General features: G+C 40.0%; 1 protein-coding gene across 5 annotated transcripts in view; it reads left to right on the forward strand.

Moving 5' to 3' along the window:
* Window positions 1-9,684: 9,684 nt before the first annotated feature.
* ROBO1 (roundabout guidance receptor 1) overlaps window positions 9,685-19,956 on the forward strand; it is a 408,648-nt gene continuing 398,376 nt past the window's right edge. For all 5 annotated transcript variants that reach the window (XM_030330082.2, XM_030330085.2, XM_030330084.2 and 2 more), the window contains exon 1: window positions 9,685-10,091. In XM_030330082.2, coding sequence (XP_030185942.1) covers window positions 10,037-10,091 — 55 coding nt within the window. In that variant the 5' untranslated portion in view covers window positions 9,685-10,036. The remainder of the gene's footprint in view (window positions 10,092-19,956) is intronic.

The raw sequence follows: 19,956 nt of genomic DNA on the forward strand, positions 1-19,956 counted from the left end.
ATTATTCCATATTGTAAGAAGAGAAGTCTCTACATGCATAGTAAAAAAAAGAAAGAAAGAAAGAAAGAAAAAGAAAAAAGAGAAAGAAGACTATACAATAAAATGTTGAAAGCATATGTGATTATGTATGAGAGAATTTTTGTAAATTTGTGTTTTTGGTTTTATCCAAATATTCTAAAAATATGTTACTCTTATATTTTGAAGAAAAATGAATGAAATCTCATTAGAACCAATTAGCATCTGAACATAGGGATGTAAACCATATTGCTTTTAGTATGTTATTTAAGAATATTTGTGGCAAAATATTGACATGCTAAATTCATAAAGTAGTTTTTTACTTTGTAATTGAAGCATTGTAAATAAAAATTAATGATGTGAAATCTTTGAATAAGTAGAATAATTTTTATATAATGTTTTTGTTGGTAAGGTTGTTTTATTGGCTTCAGCAAACATCTGTTTTGTTTCAAAGATACTAATATGATACATAAATGCAACAAGATATGTACAGTGAAATTCCACCTGCTAGGTGTAATAAAGCAGCTTTTAAGTAGTATATAGTGATAGGAAATTGAGAAGATGAGATTAGATCAAATCAACAAAGACTTTTAGTTAGAATAATGGAATTGGATGATTTTGTTGGAATGTGGCCAGGGTACTAGAGAGGAGGTGATTAAACTCTTGGGAAAATATGTAATTATCCTTGTTGTTAAGACAGAAGGTTTACATTTCATGTCAATTTCAACAGCAGTTTGTTTCTCAAGGACAATTGTGGGATATGGATTCAGTATTTATCTACAAGAATGGGCACCTCCAGATTTAGAATCCTAGGCCTCAATCACACCAGGCCATTAAATCCCAAAGCCCCAATTTAGATTTTTCAAATGAGAAGTCATTTTTTCTTAACCATAAGAGAGAAATACATTAATAGGCTGTAAAATAAATAACATAAAATTTTCAATATGATGTATAGTACTGAATTAATTGAGTCCTTATTATTAATGTTATTAGTAGCAGTATTACTTATGATTAACTTAGATACTTTTTTTCTGGTTAGCACAACATTAAATATGAAGTCCTACTTCTAATTTACTGACCCAGAAAATAACCTCAAAATAGGAAACTCTAATAGAATTTCAAGGTGTTTTTCAAATCAACATAATATTTCATTAATGAACTGATTAAAATAACTGTTAGAACCTAGGTAAAACATTATTCAGAATAAACAAAGCAGCAGGTGGGAAAACATAATGAATATACAAAATGAGACATAAATCCCAACATATGTACCTCCATCTTCTAAATATTTCTTGAAAGGATTTTTTTAAACAGCAATGAAAAACCAAAAACATTAAACAGTTTTATAAAACACATCTGCAGAATTAAATATAATGTAAATTACTTACAAAATAGTCGGTTTGTGTTCAAAATGTAAGCCTATCGAGTGTTTCATTCAGCTGTGCAGCTGTTAACTATGATCCCAATTTAAGAGAATTCTAATTCATGATTAGTATAGTATATGCTTGGTACCAGATATATCTGGAAGCAAGAACCAAAAGATAGCAGAATTCTATGGTAAAATATAAATATATATTCATCTTCATGATTTTCAATATACTTCGAAGTTCTTAAAAAACTTGTACTATATATTTTTCCATGCCTTCTCATCAGAGTTAAGAGAAAAAAAAACACCCTTTGAACATTTTGTACATAAAATAAAAAAATATTTAAATGTATAAATTCCTGGGGCGCCTGGGCGGCTCAGTCAGTTGAGTGTCTGACTTCGGCTCAGGTCAGGATCTCACAGTTTGTGAGTTTGAGCCCTGCGTTGGGCTCTGTGCTGACAGCTCAGAGCCTGGAGCCTGCTTCGGATTCTGTGTCTCCCTCTCTCTGCCCCTTCCCCACTCATGCTCTGTTTCTGTCTCTCAAAAATGAATAAATGTTAAAGATTTAAATGAATGAATGAATGAATGAATGAATGAATTCCAGGGGCGCATGGGTGGCTCAGTCGGTTTAGTATCTGACTTCGGCTCAGGTCATGATCTCACAGTTCATGGGTTAGAGCCCTGCATTGGGCTTTGTGCTGACAGCCCAGAGCCTGGAGCCTGCTTCAGATTCTGTGTCTCCCCCTCTCTCTGCCCCTCCCCGGCTTATGTTATGTCTCTCTCTGTCTCTCAAAAATAAATAAACATTAAAAAAATTTTTTTAAATAAATGTATAAATTCCATATCAAAGTATAACTACAGCTCCTTATACTTCAGAGTCACTTTCTTGTACTTTTTCCCAAAATGAAAGTAAATCTCCAAACAAACAAAACTTACACATTGATAGCTTTTTTCCAGCTAGACCCAAATCTGTAAGAATAACATTACTTTGGGGGCATCTGGGTGGCTCAGTCACTTCAGCAACTGACTCTTGATTTCAGCTCAGATCACGATCTTGCTGTTTGTGAGGTTGAGCCCCACGTCAGACTCTGTGCTGACAGCACTGAGCCTGCTTGGTATTCTCTCCCTCTCTCTTTCTCCCTCTCTACCACTCCCCTACTCTCTCTTGCTCTCTCAAAATAAATAAATAAACATTAAAAAAAAAAAGAATAACATTAAGTAACAGCTTTTATTTGCAGGGGTAAATCCAAGTAGCCAAGGTTCAAGTATGTTCTCAGCCTCATATTACCTGAATCCCATCATCCCTCGTGTATAAAACAGGACAATAATAATTGATCAAATAATGTATTTCTGAGGATTTAAATATGTAAAATACTGTACACAGTGCCTCTAGCACATAAAGCTATATAAATGTTGGCTGTTATTAGCTTTATGCTATTAGGAACTGAAGAATTTTTTAAAAGCTATGATTCCTATTTTCCTGAAGATAAGTTAGAAATGTGCAAACTTCACTATATAATATGGAATAATATGATATGTATTAATTGTATCATATCTACTGATGATTCTAAAGGTAGAGAATCTTGTTCACTGGTTTCTGATTAACCTGTTCCAGTGGAAGGAAATCTATAGTGATTTAGAGGACTGGGTTTTGGCTTTGGATAAAGTACAACCAAAGGAGTGGTCTGGGGAAAGTCGGTTTCTTTAAACTTGAGGTTTCTCAATTACGAAAAGTTAATGATTTAATAAATAATAGAACTACATATTGGAGAAAATATACTTTAGAACTACAGAGACAGTTTCACTAAAGAAGCATTTTCCCAAAAGATATTTTAACCATGAAATATGGTTCATTCATTTATTCACTCATTCAACAAGTCTTTGAGGGTCTATGGGGTGCTGGGCTCTGTTTCGGACGCTGGAAATATAAAAGTGAATAAAGTAGCTAAGAATTCCTGACTCCGTGTAATATTCTAGGAGGAGCGAAGCAGTCGACAAAAATAAATAAAGAAATACATAGTATCCTGGATGGGGTAGGTGCTCTGGTGAGAAAAACAAAACAAAACAGAAGAAGAAAACATGGAATGGGTAGGGAAGGAGGTATTGCGTAAAAATGTAATTTTATAATTGGTGATCAGAAAAGATTCTGAGAACGTTTGATTTTTATTACAACCTGACAGAGGAAAGAGGAGGCTTATAGGTTTATGGAAGTGGGGATTCAAGCCAGAGCAAGAATGAGATATTTGAGGCAGGTGGTTGCTGGCTAACAATCTGGAAGAACACGGAGGCCTTTGCTGTGGAGCCAATTGGCGAGGCCAAGTAAATGGGGAAGGAGATACTGTCAGGGAAGAGTGAGCTCTCAAAGTGAGGTAGGAAACCATTGGAGGGTTTTGAGCACAGGAGAGAATGTAGTCTGACTCAGGTTTCAACAAGATCCCTCTGGCTGCTCTTTGAAGTGTGGCCTGGACAAGCAGTCACTTCAATTTACAGCCTTTTTCAGTAAGGAATACTACATCGCTCTTTTCTAGACAAATAAATTTCCCCCAGGTAAGTATCATATGCAATTTAATCAGGGAAAGCCGACGATCTTAACTTTCAGGTGTGGAGCATTGGAGATACTACTGTAGTAGTAATGTGGTGTAGAAGGAGCAACATTTACTAAAAAGGCAGGGCTTCTCCAGAAGCTCTTCCCTTGGGGACTCACATGGCCATTTGCATATCAAAGGCTTTGCGGCATTTTTAAACGTGATGACCTCAAAGTCTCCCAAGCCTATCCTACCATGAAACTCTCTTTCCCCTCCCCTTCTATGTGCTGTGGCTGAAAACAAGTTGGATTCAAATATAAGATCCATGACTTACAGACCCCTGAACCTTCGGCTAATGATTTACTGTCTCAACCTTATCTCTAAGTTCCGATGATAATACCACCTCACATAATCATGGTGAGAATTAGATCAAGGCAATGTCTATAAAGGGCCCGAATAGTTAAGGTCCCAGATTCTACCAAAAAGACTTACCAATATAGCACCTAGGTTCAGAACATGTGCAATGTCCCCAAGGTGCTGAGATGGTAAAAGGCAAGCACATTTACAGTAATTCCACAGAAGCTTGAGTGCATCATAGCTGAAATTTTTTAATGAGCTTTAGAGACAGTGAGACTAATGGAGTTCTCTCGCACCCTTTCCTGTAGTGAAGAAATTGCTCCAGGTGACAGTGCCTTAAGTCTTTAAGTAAGTGAAGACAGATAACCAGGAAATCTCTTCTCCCTATGGTTCCCAGTTTGGGGCCCATAATTATACATTCTAAAAGCCAGAGAAGCAAACAAGCAAAGGAAATGCTGTTAAAGTGTGCCCTGTGTACATTTAAAAGAAAGCATCATGGTAAACTTGACTCTTTCATGAAAAAAAAGTTAACACTTATTTAAAAATCTTATCTAGGGGCGCCTGGGTGGCGCAGTCGGTTAAGCGTCCGACTTCAGCCAGGTCACGATCTCATGGTCCGTGGGTTCGGGCCCCGCGTCAGGCTCTGGGCTGATGGCTCAGAGCCTGGAGCCTGTTTCCGATTCTGTGTCTGCCTCTCTCTCTGCCCCTCCCCCGTTCATGCTCTGTCTCTCTCTGTCCCAAAAATAAATAAACGTTGAAAAAAAAAATCTTCTCTAGTATTCTTTTCGTTCATTTTTTTTTTATTACTCCAGTCCTAAATTACTTCTCTCGCCCTTGAACTGCCATTGCATGTTAACTCTGTATCCTCCGCCATACGTAATTTCTTACATATGACTTGTTGCTATAATACATGGCAGCGAGAATCTGTAAGCGATACCGTATTGCTCATTTAAACAAAAGTTAAGTTTCCTCTGAAGTAACTACCATGTGCAGTTTAGCAAGGAAAGCTGAGGCTCTTAATTGTTAGGAATGGAAGATTAGAGATATTACTACATGAGCAGCATGGCATAGACTAAGCAGCGTTTACTAAAGAGACAGGGCTTCTCAAAACAGTAGATGTTTCCAACAGATGTGTTTATTCTCTCTTTATTACGGTTACTTTAGGTCACTTTATACAATGGCATTTCTCATAGATATCCCACTTAGAAAAAAATACTCAAATATTAAAGTATTCAAATATTCTACGTAGTTCATTGACTTAGATACAAAAGATTTCATAGATTATCCAGCAGTTCCATATAAAAATTGCTAAGTTAGCTGTCGTACCCTAAGAGATAGTATCTTGGAATATGCAGCACAGCCTTCATGTGGACTGTATGTATTACATGCTGCTTCTCACCAGATTTCCTGGAACCTCTTACTATATATCCCATACCCAGGCACAGTCTGATTCTAAGGCTTCTTCCTAGGAGGTGGAGGGAGAGCAGTGTTCGGGTTTGTAGTTTCCTCAGGAGCTCTGTTCCTCCTGATCTGGGTGGTATCTGGAATTCCTGGAGGGACCCTGGGAGTTTTGTTATTTCCTGAGTTCCTGTAACTACCCCCATCAAAAAAATCAGAACAGACCAACCTAAGAGATTATCACAGCTCTAGAATATTTACTTCCAAAGAAGCCCCATTCACATGGCTCTTTGAGTGTATTGTGTTCGAGTTTCCTCCAAATTCTCAAGGAGACATTTCAGGGATCCTGAATTTCATAAGCTCCAAATGAGATCAGAATTCTCCACATGGAACTTGAGAAGTCATGACTTACTCAGATCATAGTGATGAGAATAGAGTTTCAGAGTGCAAATTAATGGCGCTTTCTCCTTACATTGCTATTTGTCTCCCAACCAGTCTGGAATGAGTCAGAGTTCTATTGTACGTATCAGACTTGCCTGAAGACCTGACATGGGTGGACACCCTATCCATGTCTACATGGTGTGAGTGCACTTGCACACATACTCATACAGACACACTGCACATTTCTGTATTCTATTAGTAATTTAATCTTCAGGAGTAGAAATGGAAAGGTGGCACTGGCTATGATTCGTCCATCTCCAGGAATGATTGAACTGTCATTTAACCCTAATGACACATTGCTTCTACTTCTTTTGATAGGTTCCACCTGGAGCTTGTATGGCTCACTATAGTAAGAGCTCAGGGGGCCTTGTGGTTGGGTTTCTATTTGCATCTTGCCACAGAGCCCTTGACTGTTTCTTGCACATAGATGATGTTTATAAAGTGTTTCTTTTCATGGGTAACAGTAGGTAAGTGAGTGGAAGAAAGGAGTTGCAAAAGTTCTTAAGTACATTGAGTTTCACTTGTTGTAGATCCCTAATATCTTCTGAATACAACTTCTTATCTTCAGATACCACCTTTCTGATATAATTGACAGAAAAGTACACTTTGCATGAGGCAGAGGAAAAAGAAAGGGCCAGCGTATGAGGTTGGCCATGATGGTCCTCATCGGGGCTGGCCAAAATTAACTCCTTGAGGATTCTTACAGTTGAGTCCTAGGTAATATGATCTCTAAGGATAAGATAGAGGAGATTGGGGGGGAGGGGCAGAGGGTTGTTGTTAACTGAGGTTGAGAAACAAAAGGATTAAAAGGAGTATACATATGGTTTCCATTCAATGATAATGAGATCAATAAAGATGATTCTGAGAAATCTTAGCAAACTTCTAGAGACCAGGAGACCCACTTTGTAAAACAATGCAGTAGGAATTCTCCTACATATTCTAGTTTATATTTAAAAGTATATACCTTTTACTCAGTGGATGTTCAAAATCTTTATTTAAAATGCACTCAGATGATATGAGGATTTGAAGGATTTTCTCCTCTCTCTCAAGTACCATGCTTTACCTTATTTATTTTCTGTTAGTGGGTAAGCTTATCTTAAAAGCATGTTTTATCCCAAGGGGGTGGGGGGGAAGATATATTCTACGTTTCTTGCTAAATATCCTTTCACAAAGACCAAATCAATGTATGTTTTCCAGCAGTTAGTGCACATTCTTGTTTTTATTGCTGGAAAGACTTTGGTTGGAGTCTTTGAATTCTTATCTCCAGCCTGTTTACTGAATTTTCACTCCGCTTTCCCAGGATCAAACTGTCTTTCACTTTCAGAGATAGGTGCTGTTAACCAGAGTTTCTTTCTACAAAATGCTGCTTCATGGTCATTGGTTGTACCACAAGCAACCAAAATAAATGTTATGATTTGCTTCTGAAATTTTGTCGTTCATTAGTAATGCATGTTCACTTGAAAAAAAAAAATAGAAAAGCACAGCAGCATAAAGAAAAGAGCAACTTCATCTTCCCCTCCACCATCTATCATGCATTTCTCCTCTCCAGGGACAACCACTGAGAGCATCCTGATAGATACCAAATGATCATTTTGAAGTGACTGTATTTAATTCTGTAGGTAATGATTTATTTAAAAGAAGAATGGTTGTTTATTTATTTATTTATTTATTTTACGTTTATTTATTATTGAGAGACAGAGAGAGCATAAGCAGTGGAGGGGCAGAGAGAATCTGAAGCAGGCTCCAGGTTTTCAGCGGTCACTGCAGAGCCCGACTGGGGGCTGAACTCATGAACTGCTGGATCATGACCTGAGCTGAAGTCAACCGCCTAACCGACAGAGCCACCCAGGCACCCCAAAGGAATAGCTGTAAATTCCAATATTTACCACGTGTTGGGCCCTCACCATGTCTCATGTGTCTTACTTAACTGAAAGAAAAAAAAAAAAAAGTGAACAAATGCAAGATTGCTCCTCAGATATGCTAGGTTTAGTTTGCTTTGGGTAGGATTTGTTAATATTTGTTAATATTTCAAGAGTAATTTTGAGAAGAGAAATCTGAGACTTGGCATGCTAAAAGAAATAGTAACTGTAGTTTGGGGTTTCAGAGAGTGCATGGGGTGTCAAAGTGCAGGCCCTCTGGTTTAGAAAATGCTTATATATATATATATATATATATATATATATATATATATATATTGCTTTTGTCCCTCATTCTGATTACTTCCCCCTTGTTAACATTCTAATACCTAGAGTAATAAAGTTGAAACAGAGGCTCTTGGTGAAACACAAAGAAAAGACCCCACGGCTCACCCCTACGCCCCTTTGAGTTGGGTAGCCTTTTTACAGGACTCTCAGCAACTGCAATGTAAAAGAAAGTGATTTTCGTAATACGGTGCACATCTATTATGCAATAGAGTGTAATAGTTAATATATTCTAGATAGTCATCACTCTACCTCCTTGTCCTACAGGTTTGTTTGCCCAAATTTGATTAAAAACAAACCAAAAAATGCAAACGCAGAGTAATGTGAGGTAGCGTTATTTGTGAGTTTATTCCAACTCCTGGAAGCGGTAAGGAAGAGGTTAAGCTGGACCAGGAGGATTTTTGAAGTCTTTGGCTGGGAGGTTCCATTTGGAGAAAGGTGCAGGGGAGCGAGGGGCAGCCAGAAAAACAAGGCAAGTTCCCATTCGTTTGGATTTCTGATCCTGAGCAGTTTGATTCTCACCTGAGGGCGCACTCGGGCACCCTGGCTCGTGGATGAAAATATTAACGAGCAGAAGTTGCCAGACCAGCATCTGGAGAGTGTAGAGTGAAGTATGGAAAGGACTGCGCGGCCCCTTTAAGTGTTCGCGGGCCGGGGAGGAGAAGGAGGAAACTGGGAGCTGCGGGGACGGTGGGGAAACCCACAAGCAATTGAGCCAGAGAAGAGGCAGCGTGAGAGCAGAAACTTCAGACGCTGCGGATCCCGGCGGAGCTCCGGGGAGCCCCGGCGGCCGTCGCTCCCACCCTCAGCAGCATCTTCCTCGCCCCTCTCCGCCAGCCCGGGGAGGTCCAGGAGCTGCCTCTTTAGAGCTCCCACGAGACAAGGCTGCGGGCAGCTATCCTCAGGAAGTTTGGGCTCCAGCGTCCCAGCAGCGGAGAGTTCGGGGTGCCCTGAGCGCGCGCCCCGGCGGGCGAGGGACCCGGGGAGATGGTGAGCGCTGCGCGGGGCTGGGGGCACCGAGGAAGTGCGCGTCTGCCCGCGGACCTGCTGCTGAACCCAGTGCCCTCCGCATCCCCCAAGTGATGGGAACAAGGGCCGGCTCGGGCTACCACTGTCGCCGCACCGCCCCCTCGCTCGGCCCCAGCGCGCGGAGTCACCCAGGCACACCCCCAGCACCTTGTGCCGGTCCCCCAGAGCTGCTGCCGCTGCCTTGGCTGCCTTCCTCGCCGCCGCTCGTGGCCAGCTGTTGACTGGGCTAGCCTGTAGACCGAGAAGCACTTTTTGGCCCTCCCTAAACCGTTCTCACACCCCAAGTTTGCCGCTGCCGCGCCTGCCCTCGCCGCGGCGCTCGGGCGCACAGTGTGGGGGCGCACGCCGGGAGGCTCGGCGAGACCCGGAGGCAGGAAACCGCACAACTGCTCTTCTCCCTCGGCTCTTTGTTGTTCGCTTTGGATGATTCTTGGAAGTGGCCGAGCCTCGTCGGAAAGCCTGGAGCCAGAGAAGGCAAACCTTGGGATTCTTGGTCTGCAAAGGGCTCTGAGGTATTGACAAGCGTCCGGAAAGGTCGACAAGTAAATTGCCCTGAGAACTCCTGGCGGATTGACCCACGTTGCTTATATTAAGCCTTTGTGTGTAGTGTGTGTGGTGTGTGGCTTCTCTTCATAAATTTGGGGACCCCATTTCTATCCCCTCCTCTTGGCATGAGACTGTATGCAGGATCCACCCGAGGACAATGATCGCGGAGCCTGCTCACTTTTACCTCTTTGGATTAATATGTCTCTGTTCAGGTAACCTCGCGTCTTCTTTCTTCACCCTTCATCCCCCTTGCTCGCCCCCTCCCCACTTTTCGGAATCAAACCTGGAACCGGGTTTCGGCGACCGCTCCCTCCTGAGGCTGGAGGGGTTCGATCCCTGTGGGAGTTTGAAGCGAAACGGTTCTTAGTCTGCACTTTTGGTCGTCCCTTTCCCCCCTTCCCCCAAGACCCCCAAGCCTCATCTCAGACCTCGGCCTTTTGCCAAGTTCAGGGCACGCCCAGATCACTCTGGGCAAACGCACGGTCTGAGCTCCCGGGTGGGAGGAGGCAGCGGTTGGCGGTGAGCTTGGGGCCTCCGGATGAGCCAAAATGAGTTTTATCCTTCGTCAGGCAGCTTCCCTCGGAGAGGGTGATGTGCGCCCGGAGAACTTGGGGCCCAGAGACTCGCCAGGATTCCTGAACCTGGTCGTCCAATTCGCCCCTCCTCTTCCGAGCACAAGGAGTTATTAGTAGTTAGTTTTATGTAACCAAGGTCTGTAATTAAATTCGATTCTGAAGAAACTTCAGGAAATAACTCCTTCTTAGGGTAGGGCATCAACTAGCCACTCTGCCTGGCTGGATTTAGAAGGAAATCAGGCGGTTGCAAGTATAGGAAAGGGAACAGTTAGTTGCCTGGGAATTTTCATTGGCGAGGGAAAGCAGAAGGCTGAATTTAAGATTTTGGCGATTAATTAAATGGTACTGAAACTTTTCATAGGAATTGTTGTAAGGATGCTACCATGAGGTCCTGCTGAGTAACATACACTTAAAGTGTATGAGGTCCTGCTGAGTAACATACACTTAAAGTAGTTTTCTTACACTCCCTAAGAAACTTTTACTCCGGCTGAGCCACGACTCAACTTTTCTTTCTTCCCTTTTGGTAGATTCTGGTTTCAATCAAGGCTCCAATTTCAGGCCTTAACACACACACACACACACACACACACACACGCACGCACACGCGCGCGCGCACACTCACACACACACTACACCTCGGGATTTTTTTTCTTTTTTTTAAATAGTTGAATACTGAGCTTCAAGTTGCATCAGAGCCTATCACTTAGAATCACTCAGTTTTCATGATTATGAAACAGTTTTGAAGGGTTGGTCTTAGCTTTTTGTGGTCCATGGCTATGGTTTATGTGTTGACCAAGGATTTTACTTTAAGTCAGTGAAATATGAAAAAGAAAATGCACATCAGCTAAATGATAGCAGATCCCTGAAAGAATTAGCCTAGTGAACATGCTTCCTGACTAAAAGGAACATTTGCAGCTAAACCAAGGACTCCATTAAATTGTTACTCCTTTGAAGAAAACAGAAAACGGAAGTTTTTGTATATTTTGCAGTGGATGGATGAGGAGATTAAACCAACTCTTTGGGACTGCCTCTTACTTCCAGCTTCCCCTTTCCGTGATAGAGCCTCTTCTTTCTTAGTTTGCAGATCTGGATGATTGAATAGCTCTCCACCCCCCACACCCCAGCCACAGATGCAAATCAGAAACATTAAGGTCTGATCTCTCTATTTGTCTCTCTTTGCTGCTTCTCCCCTTAGTTTAATTTACAGCTTCAGATACCTTTGAGATTTTTGTTGATTCACCTTCTCAGTTAAAGTTTATTCACGTGTGTAAAGTGAGGTGTCAGTGTGATAAATGACTAGAGAGGCAGATTACCAAAGATAGGGGGATTAATGGTCATTAGTCACTGTTTGAGCTGAGTTTGTATATGTTGGGACATTTTATCACGTCTGTAGATTAAAGATAGGGTCACACTAATAGGGTATCACTGAAAGCTGGTCGTGTCAGTGTGCCGTTCTGTCCTCACTTGGAGGAATATCCGTGAAATATCCAGGGTAGGAGGTGTTCCTTTCAGATTGAATAATTCCATGAATTAGTATCTGTGATTGGTAATTTAAATAGGTAGGAGGCATTTATAATCTTAAAAGTTAACTGATTTCTGGCTTTGTTTTTTCTAATTTAATTTTCCAGTGAAGCCACTGGTGCTTTTTCATAAGCCTGAGTTTTCCCTACCGAGGTGTCATTCACCAGGGTGCAGGTCAGAGGTGTCTTTGGGAGGGGCTTTCTCATATTTAACCCGAAGCCCTTTATCATTCCTCTGATGACTTTCACTCTGCCACGAATCTGAACTTGGGAGGCCAAATTACTGGGCTGCTGGGGTGATTTCCTGACAGTGTGCTGTTCTAAAGCCACACTATTGATTTGAATAAAACTTCACAGAACTCAGATAAGTAACTAGAGTGGGGTGTGCTCAAGACACCTGGACAGGGAATGAATGAAGTTCTTGAAAGATTGTGTTTCATATCTTGCCTCAAGCCTAAGATCACAGTCTATCGCTTGTTAATGGAGTGTATTTAAGAGAAATGTGGTGAGCTTAAATAAATCAAAGTGTACTGAGGGGGTAAGGTCTCTTCAACAAGATTTAACCTGTAAAAGTATCTATTGGTTGTCAGTTCTTTTTTTTCTTTCTTTTCTTTTCTTTTTTTAAACCTGGATGCCAACCTAACAAAGTCCTATAGTTTTCTTCAAAAAGACCATAAAACTCTCTTTTGATGTGTTGATGTTACACTTAACATCAAATGTTATGTTGGAATATGTGTTTGCTTTTTGTAGCCTTTTATTTATTAATCTAATGCTACAACTGTTTTTGTTCTAGGTACCTAAGGTTTTGGGAAAAAGGCATATTCAGAAAATCATTTTTTGAGTGGATTTCTTTAGTGAGTTTATGTATCTGAGTGTTCTTTTCTGAGGATAGCTAGACTTTTGGTGAGGGGAGTGGATGGGGTAGTCCTGAAAAAAAAATCTGTATGATCTCTCAGGAACTGATTCTAAACATTCTTTTCTTGATAGACTTCCTCCCCTCAACTCCATTTTCTAAAACCTGATTTTAAGGAGAAAAAGTAATTGAATTTCAGTTCAGATTTAGAATGAGATCTGAATTTTACATACAGTAAAAATTTGCAGTGCTATCTTTCTTCCTTTATAGGAGGGGGGATCTTTTTCTTGTGGGAAGAGGGCCATATTTTCGTTGTTTCACTACGTGAGCCACTAATCTGGGTGTCTGGTCTTCCCCCACCCAAAACCTCCACACAAGATTCTTCGGTAATTCCAGCAATTTCTTAATAGTTTCTTTATAAACTTTTTGGCTTTTAAAATACATTTATCTGAATGCTTTGACATCCTTTAGAGTATCCTTATTTCTTGATAATGGGCCCTCTAGCGCATACGATATTTATGGTTAAAATCTCCCGAGAACAGAAAGTTTACCTGAAGTTTTCCCTTAGTCTTCACTGTGACAAATGAAATATTCTTGTGTGAATTGAAGTGGTACAAAATGCTGAATTTCAAATCTACAAGGACAGTTGTTTGTGTGCTTATTTTACATTGCCTGGATATCTAAAATTAACAATGTTGGCAACAAGAATAAGAGGGAGGAAACATGAATGGTTTCCTCGCTTGCCAAGTGAAGATCATAGATGGTTGAGTCTTCCCGTGTCATCTGTGTTAACAAAAGATGCTAAGGTAGGGGCGCCTGGGTGGCTCAGTCGGTTAGGTGGCCGACTTCGGCTCAGGTCATGATCTTGCGCTCCGTGAGTTCTAGCCCCGCGTCGGGCTCTGTGCTGACAGCTCAGAGCCTGGAGCCTGTTTCAGATTCTGTGTCTCCCTCTCTCTGACCCTCCCTCGTTCATGCTCTCTCTCTGTCTCAAAAATAAATAAACGTTAAAAAAAAAATTAAAAAAAAAAAGATGCTAAGGTAATGCTTGTGTTCATTTCTGGCCCTTTTAAAAACGTTTGCTTCTTAAAAGTATAACTGACTTGCAGGCTCGATTTCTTACAGGAGAGTACAGGGAAATCAAAGTCATTATTCAATTTAAAGTTAGACCTAAGGTAATCTGTGGAATAAATTAAGAAAACTGATAAGAAGAAAGGAAAAGAAGTGAAACCAGAAGCACAAGTCTGGAGAAGTGTAGTAGAAATAGATCCAGAATTCAGCCAGTTTTAAAAGACAGGAGGAGGTGGAGTGGGAGCAGACAGAACAGTGCTCTGACTGTACACAGTATGAAAAGCAAATCTGAAAAGTGGGTTTCTGAAAATTTGATGTCGGTGTGTATACTCTGTGTAGCCACTATATAAAGAACTAGACATTTTGCATTTTTAAAACAAAAAAAGCTATTTGAAACATTTAAATCTTTAATGAATTCATAGAATAGCTTAAAAAAATTTTGTTAATGTTTTATTTATTGTTGAGAGAGAGACAGACAGACAGAGACAGAGACAGAGCATGAACTGGGAAGGGGCAGAGAGAGAGGGAGACACAGAATCCAAAGCAGGCTCCAGGCTCTGAGCTGTCAGCACAGAGCCCGACGCGGGGCTCGAACCCACAGACTGGGCGATCATGACCTGAGCCGAAGTCAGACACTCAACTGACCGAGCCACCCAACGCGCCCCTAGAATAGTTTTTTAAAGTTACGTTTAACGAGACTTGAGAATATTAACTGCCTTGATTTATATAAAGGAGTGAAAAACTAATTAGTTACCTAGTATGTCATAACACTTTTGCTTAGAGGAGACCAATAAAATGAAAGAAGGAAATACATAGTAAAAAATGAGATGGAGTTTGAATTTTGGGGTAGCATAAGAAACTCTACAGTGACCACTTCTATCGCTGTGAAGATACGTTATCAATATTTATCGAGCATTCACCCTATCTTGTTAATACTTATAAGAACCTTATGACATAGGTACTATTACTAGTAAAATATTACTGTATCCTTGTTTTATAAGGATGTTACTATATCCTTGTTTTGTGTAGTAGAAACTACATCACAGAGAGGTTAGGAGATATGGAAGAACAGGGATTTGCACCAAGCTGATTCCAAAACTCGTAACCACATGTACTTTCCCAGTTGAAAGAGAGAAATGAAAAATGTAAAAAAGATTCAGTCGTTTTTTAAAAAGTGTATTTATTTTGAAAGAGTGTGCGACTTTTATTAAAAAGACTTTTATTTTGAAAAGTCAGGCAGGTACAGAGAGAGAGAGAATCCAAGCAGGCTTTGTGCTCTCAGTGCAGGGCCTGACACGGGGCTCGATCCCACGAACCCTGAAATCATGACGTGAGCTGAAATCAAGAGCCGCATGCTTACCTGACTAAGCCACCCAGGAGCCCTCAATATTTTTTTGTTTGTTTGTTTTTACAGTTAAAACTCACCCAAAAAATCCACCTACATAAGAGTGAGGTTTGAACACTTGAAAATCTGGAGGGGAGGCATGCCTTTTCCTGCCATGAAGTAAATGGTCTTTAGGTTTTTAGATCACCAGGCAAGCCAATCATTTCTTTACACTGAACTGATTCACTTCGAGCCTTTATCATGTCTGCATTTTTTTGGCATGCTTAGAAGTGACTTGAAGAGAAGTCGAAAAAATGACTGCTGGGGTTGCAAAAGCATGTAGTTTCCAAGTTGTATTTTGATGTCATTCTCACTCATGCACACTCGAAGAAAGATTTTGCTCTGAGTCCCAAGGCAAATAATTGGTACTCGTCAAGGGAGAGCCTGTGGAGGGACAAACATTTCCCCCACCCCGGGGTTGCTCTTCCCCTCTGTGTCGGGCATGGGCTGGCAGTCATTTTGTAGTAGATGAGCCTTCTGCTTGACTGCTGTTCACAGATAACTCACTTCATGGTTACTGATCATGGAGGGGTCGAGCATTAATACCTGGTTGATCAGCTGGTTGGAAACTGCTTATGCATAGCCAATAAAGTTGCCATCCTGTGGAGATCAAAAGACCACCTCCTTTCTTTACAATGCTGGATTAGCATGGTTTCCTTTTCCCCTTCTCCCTCCACCTTCAGCCCTTCCCTTCAATCTTGCTGTTCAAGAAAAGGAAGAGAAAAGATTATCTGTAGTGTACAGGGAGATAGCTTTGATCTTCACTTCCTTGCCTTTCTGTCTCTCCCTGCTTTTTTCTTTTCTTTTCCTTTTTTTTTTTTTAACCATCCAAAAGGCTGTTTCTAACCCTGGAAGGTGTCCTATTGCTTGCTTCATGGGAGATTTCAGTCTTGTTTCCCATCAGCCAGAACAGGCTGCCACAGATTCCCTTACTTCTGAGATTGTGCTTGGCTTCCAAACGTCTTATGACAGTGTTGTTCCACACATAAAACAATATTTTGAACAGCTTGACTGTGCATATCTTTCTGATTCCATTCAACTGGAGAGGTGCTTCTGTGGTGTTCACAGCTGTCCATGGCTCAGAGCCGATAAAGAGCACGTTTATTTAATTAATTTATTGTATTATTTAGGGGAGAATGTATAGAAGGTAAACAATTCTAGAAAAATTCTTCGGCCACCAGTTTGATGGGCAGTAGTCTATAGGCTTGATGCCTGTCACCTAGTTTGACATTTAAATGAAGCGTTTAAAAGCACCATCAATGGATACAAGCAAATGTCAACAGAGCAGTGTGGTTCTGTGTTAAGTGGGTATATGTTCTTTTTACGTCAAGAGATTGGTTTGTCAGCATTTAAGAATTAGTAGACTTCAATTCCTAATAATACTTCCATGTATTTTGGGGATCTATTTTTTTAGTTCATGTTAGTCTTTTTTTTACTAGAAAACATATTTTTAAAGCATTCCTGGCAGTAACAGCTGATGGTTACAAGTCATCAAGTTTAAAGTAAAGTATGGGCCGCCCATGCCTGTGTTCAATTCGTCTATGAGATGAGAACCAGAGACAATTTATCCACAGTCAGCCCTGGCGGGAGCTTAGAGCCCTCAGAACTTTCTGCTAAAATTATCTGCAAGAGATTCTACTTGAGGATATTAGAGACCCAATTTGTATTCCTAACACTCTGTAGATTCTTCTTTCTCTATTCTTTTAATATGAGGAAAAGCATTTTAAGAGTAGTAAAATAGTTACTTGTGACTGTTTAGTACTTTAAAAATCATTTCAGGTAAATGTTATCTCTTGGTTTCACTTAAATTTTCAATAAGCAGAACAAGACAATGTTTATATGACCGTAAAGTTCTTTGTAGCATGTTGTATATGGTCATAATTTATGCACCGTTATGGAAAAATACATCAACTTGGCAAACTCATTCCTGGATTTTAGCAGAAAAGGAAACAGAGGTCCTGTTTTAGTTTCTCCCGTCTAACATGTCTGAGGCCCTTTTATGTTACTGTCAATCCCAGGTAGAGTTTGGAAGGAAGATAGGGCCAAAGAATAAGAGAATCAGGCCACATGTGTCTGTTTCAAGATCATTTGGCATCATATGGTGCTAATGAGATACACTCCGTTTCAAAATTTGATCTCCACATTTAAATAACCTGTATACTATCTAACTATACTATAGTTTTTATTTTAGCTTGCAATGTCTTTTTCCACTTTTCCAATGATGTACTAACTTTTAGTTTGGCTAAAAGTATCTGCCTGTGATTCCTTTCCTATGTGAAAGAAATATAATAAAAAATGCATACATTTTTAGTTTCAGATTAAAGTGGGTTTTGTTTACTCAGGCTTGTTTTATGTTTTATTTTTATTTTATTTATTTATTTTTTTACTCAGGCTTGTTTTAAAAGGCAGTCTTTATTACTCTTGAAACTTCACTAAAATGGTGCTTGCTCATATAACAAAGTGAGTTAAAGCACATTTGTGTGTGTTAACTACACACCTTTGGGTAGCTTTAAGCGACTTTAGTCAGGAGAAGCAATTTTAGTGTCTCCAGACCTTTCAATTAACAAGTTGTCCGAACAGAGTAAACTGGCTTGTACAGGCTGTGGAAGGGAACTTCATTGGTTTTTTCTCCTTCATATTTGAGGAGATGTGAGAATTTCCTTAGTCATCTGGGATTAAGTTTGGAACTAGAAGTTGCTTAAATTAAGGAAGTTAGTGATACATTGCCCAAACCTAAACATGTGGACGGAAGATAGGAGAGAGTCAGAGCCTCACCATGGTGCTGTGCGGAGAGAGGGGTCATCTGCTGACAAGGTCATTATTAATCTCACTGAATTAGGATGGAATAGAAGCATCATGAGGGTAGCTTTTTAGCTAGACTTAGTGTGGTCAGAGGGAAAATGAAATTCATTGCATCTTTTGGTCTTTTTTCCTGTTACGGATCATTCAATTTGAGGAGCTCATCACTTCCTAGGATTTCATATTCCAAATTATCCTTTCATTATTTTCCACTTGACACATTTAACCTAATGTTTTAAATATGCATGGCTATTAAAAAATATATAACTTCCCTGATGAGGAAAATAATAAAGTGATTAACCATATGATAAATTGATGCAGTATAGGCCCAATTGCATACCCTGAACCTGAAGGAATAGGAATTAATAATAATAGTAATAATAATAATTGTAAAACCTAAAATGTATAAAATGTTTACTGTCTGCCCAGCAAAGTGCTAACATGCCTTATCTTATTTAATACCACATTAGGAATGAATGCATTGCTATCATTCCTGTTTATCAGTACGGAAAATGAGGTATAGAAAAGTTATTCTTGACCATGGGCAGTCAGTTCAGTGGCATCAGGATTTGAAACGAGCCTCTCTGATCACAGAATTTTTGTTCTTCACCATTTTACAGACACACTACACTATTCCCTTTAAATGAAAATGATTATAGGTGAAACAGTATAAAGTGTAATAAGGTTATCAAGGTTGTGTGTGTGTGTGTGTGTGTGTGTGTGATGTTTTTTGTGATGCAAGATTGTGGTAGATTGTGCTGCCAAGCTCTTTTGGTGCTAAAATTTAAAAAGTTAAATTTTAGAATTTCTGGTAAATCCAATGGTCTGTTCTTCTCTTCTCCTTGTCACATGATAACCCATAACGAAGAGTGCATCCTGGTATAATACAGCACAGAACATAGAAACGTAGATCGAGTCCCACAACATGGTTGATGGAATTCAGTGCTTTTCCATTTGTGGAGTAAATGTGAGGTAGTAAAAACCAGGACGTTTTGTGATAGTTCAGTTTTCTGAACTATCCGTATATATGGAAATTTCCGTATATATGGAAAAAAATGATCACTGGGATCTAACTTCTCTAAAAAACTGGTGTTGACTTTTTGTTTTTTTTGAGCTTGAAAATAGATGATCTACTTGGTGATAAGGTGTTACAGATAAAAGTGTAGTAAGCAGAAGCTTGATTAGAATCTGTGATTATAATTCCTTGAAAGGTGTATCCTTCTCAGATGATAAGTTTTATAGAAAACAAAGAATGCAGCATTGCTTAACATGATCCTTGTGAATGAAACCTCCTAGTCTGTAATAACTATCAAAAACAGTACTGTAATCAGTAGCATTTCAGAAGTAATGGGGGTGATTTTTAAAATATCATTCTTTTGCTTTTTCTTACTCTTTTAAATACATATGTCTGACTAAGATCGGTCTATGATTTCTAAGGTATTTTTTTCTGGATTTCCACACGTATTTCCAAATGTTCGATGGGAGGTGCATTTATATTCTCTTCATTATTTCTATAGGTTGCTACTTTACATAAGGCTTAAGGGAAGATTGAAGCTTTTCTCACTTCCTTACTACTTTACTACTCTGTACCACTAATCAAAATGGTATCATATTTAAAACCTTCCTTTATGTGGGAGTTGGGAGCTTAGTCTTATAAGGTTTTACTCTTTGTCTTAAAATATACTTCATAATAAGGGACGCCTGGGTGGCTCAGTTGCTTAAGCATCTGACTTCCTCTCAGGTCAAGAGCTCATGGTATGTGAGTTCAAGCCCCACCTCGGGCTCTCTGCTGTCAGCACAGAGCCTACTTCAGATCCTCCTTCCCCTCTCTCTCTGCCCCTCCTCCACTCGTGCTCTCTCTCTCTCTCTCTCTCTCTC

Source organism: Lynx canadensis, chromosome C2, assembly GCF_007474595.2.
Source record: "Lynx canadensis isolate LIC74 chromosome C2, mLynCan4.pri.v2, whole genome shotgun sequence".
NCBI lineage: Eukaryota > Metazoa > Chordata > Mammalia > Carnivora > Felidae > Lynx > Lynx canadensis.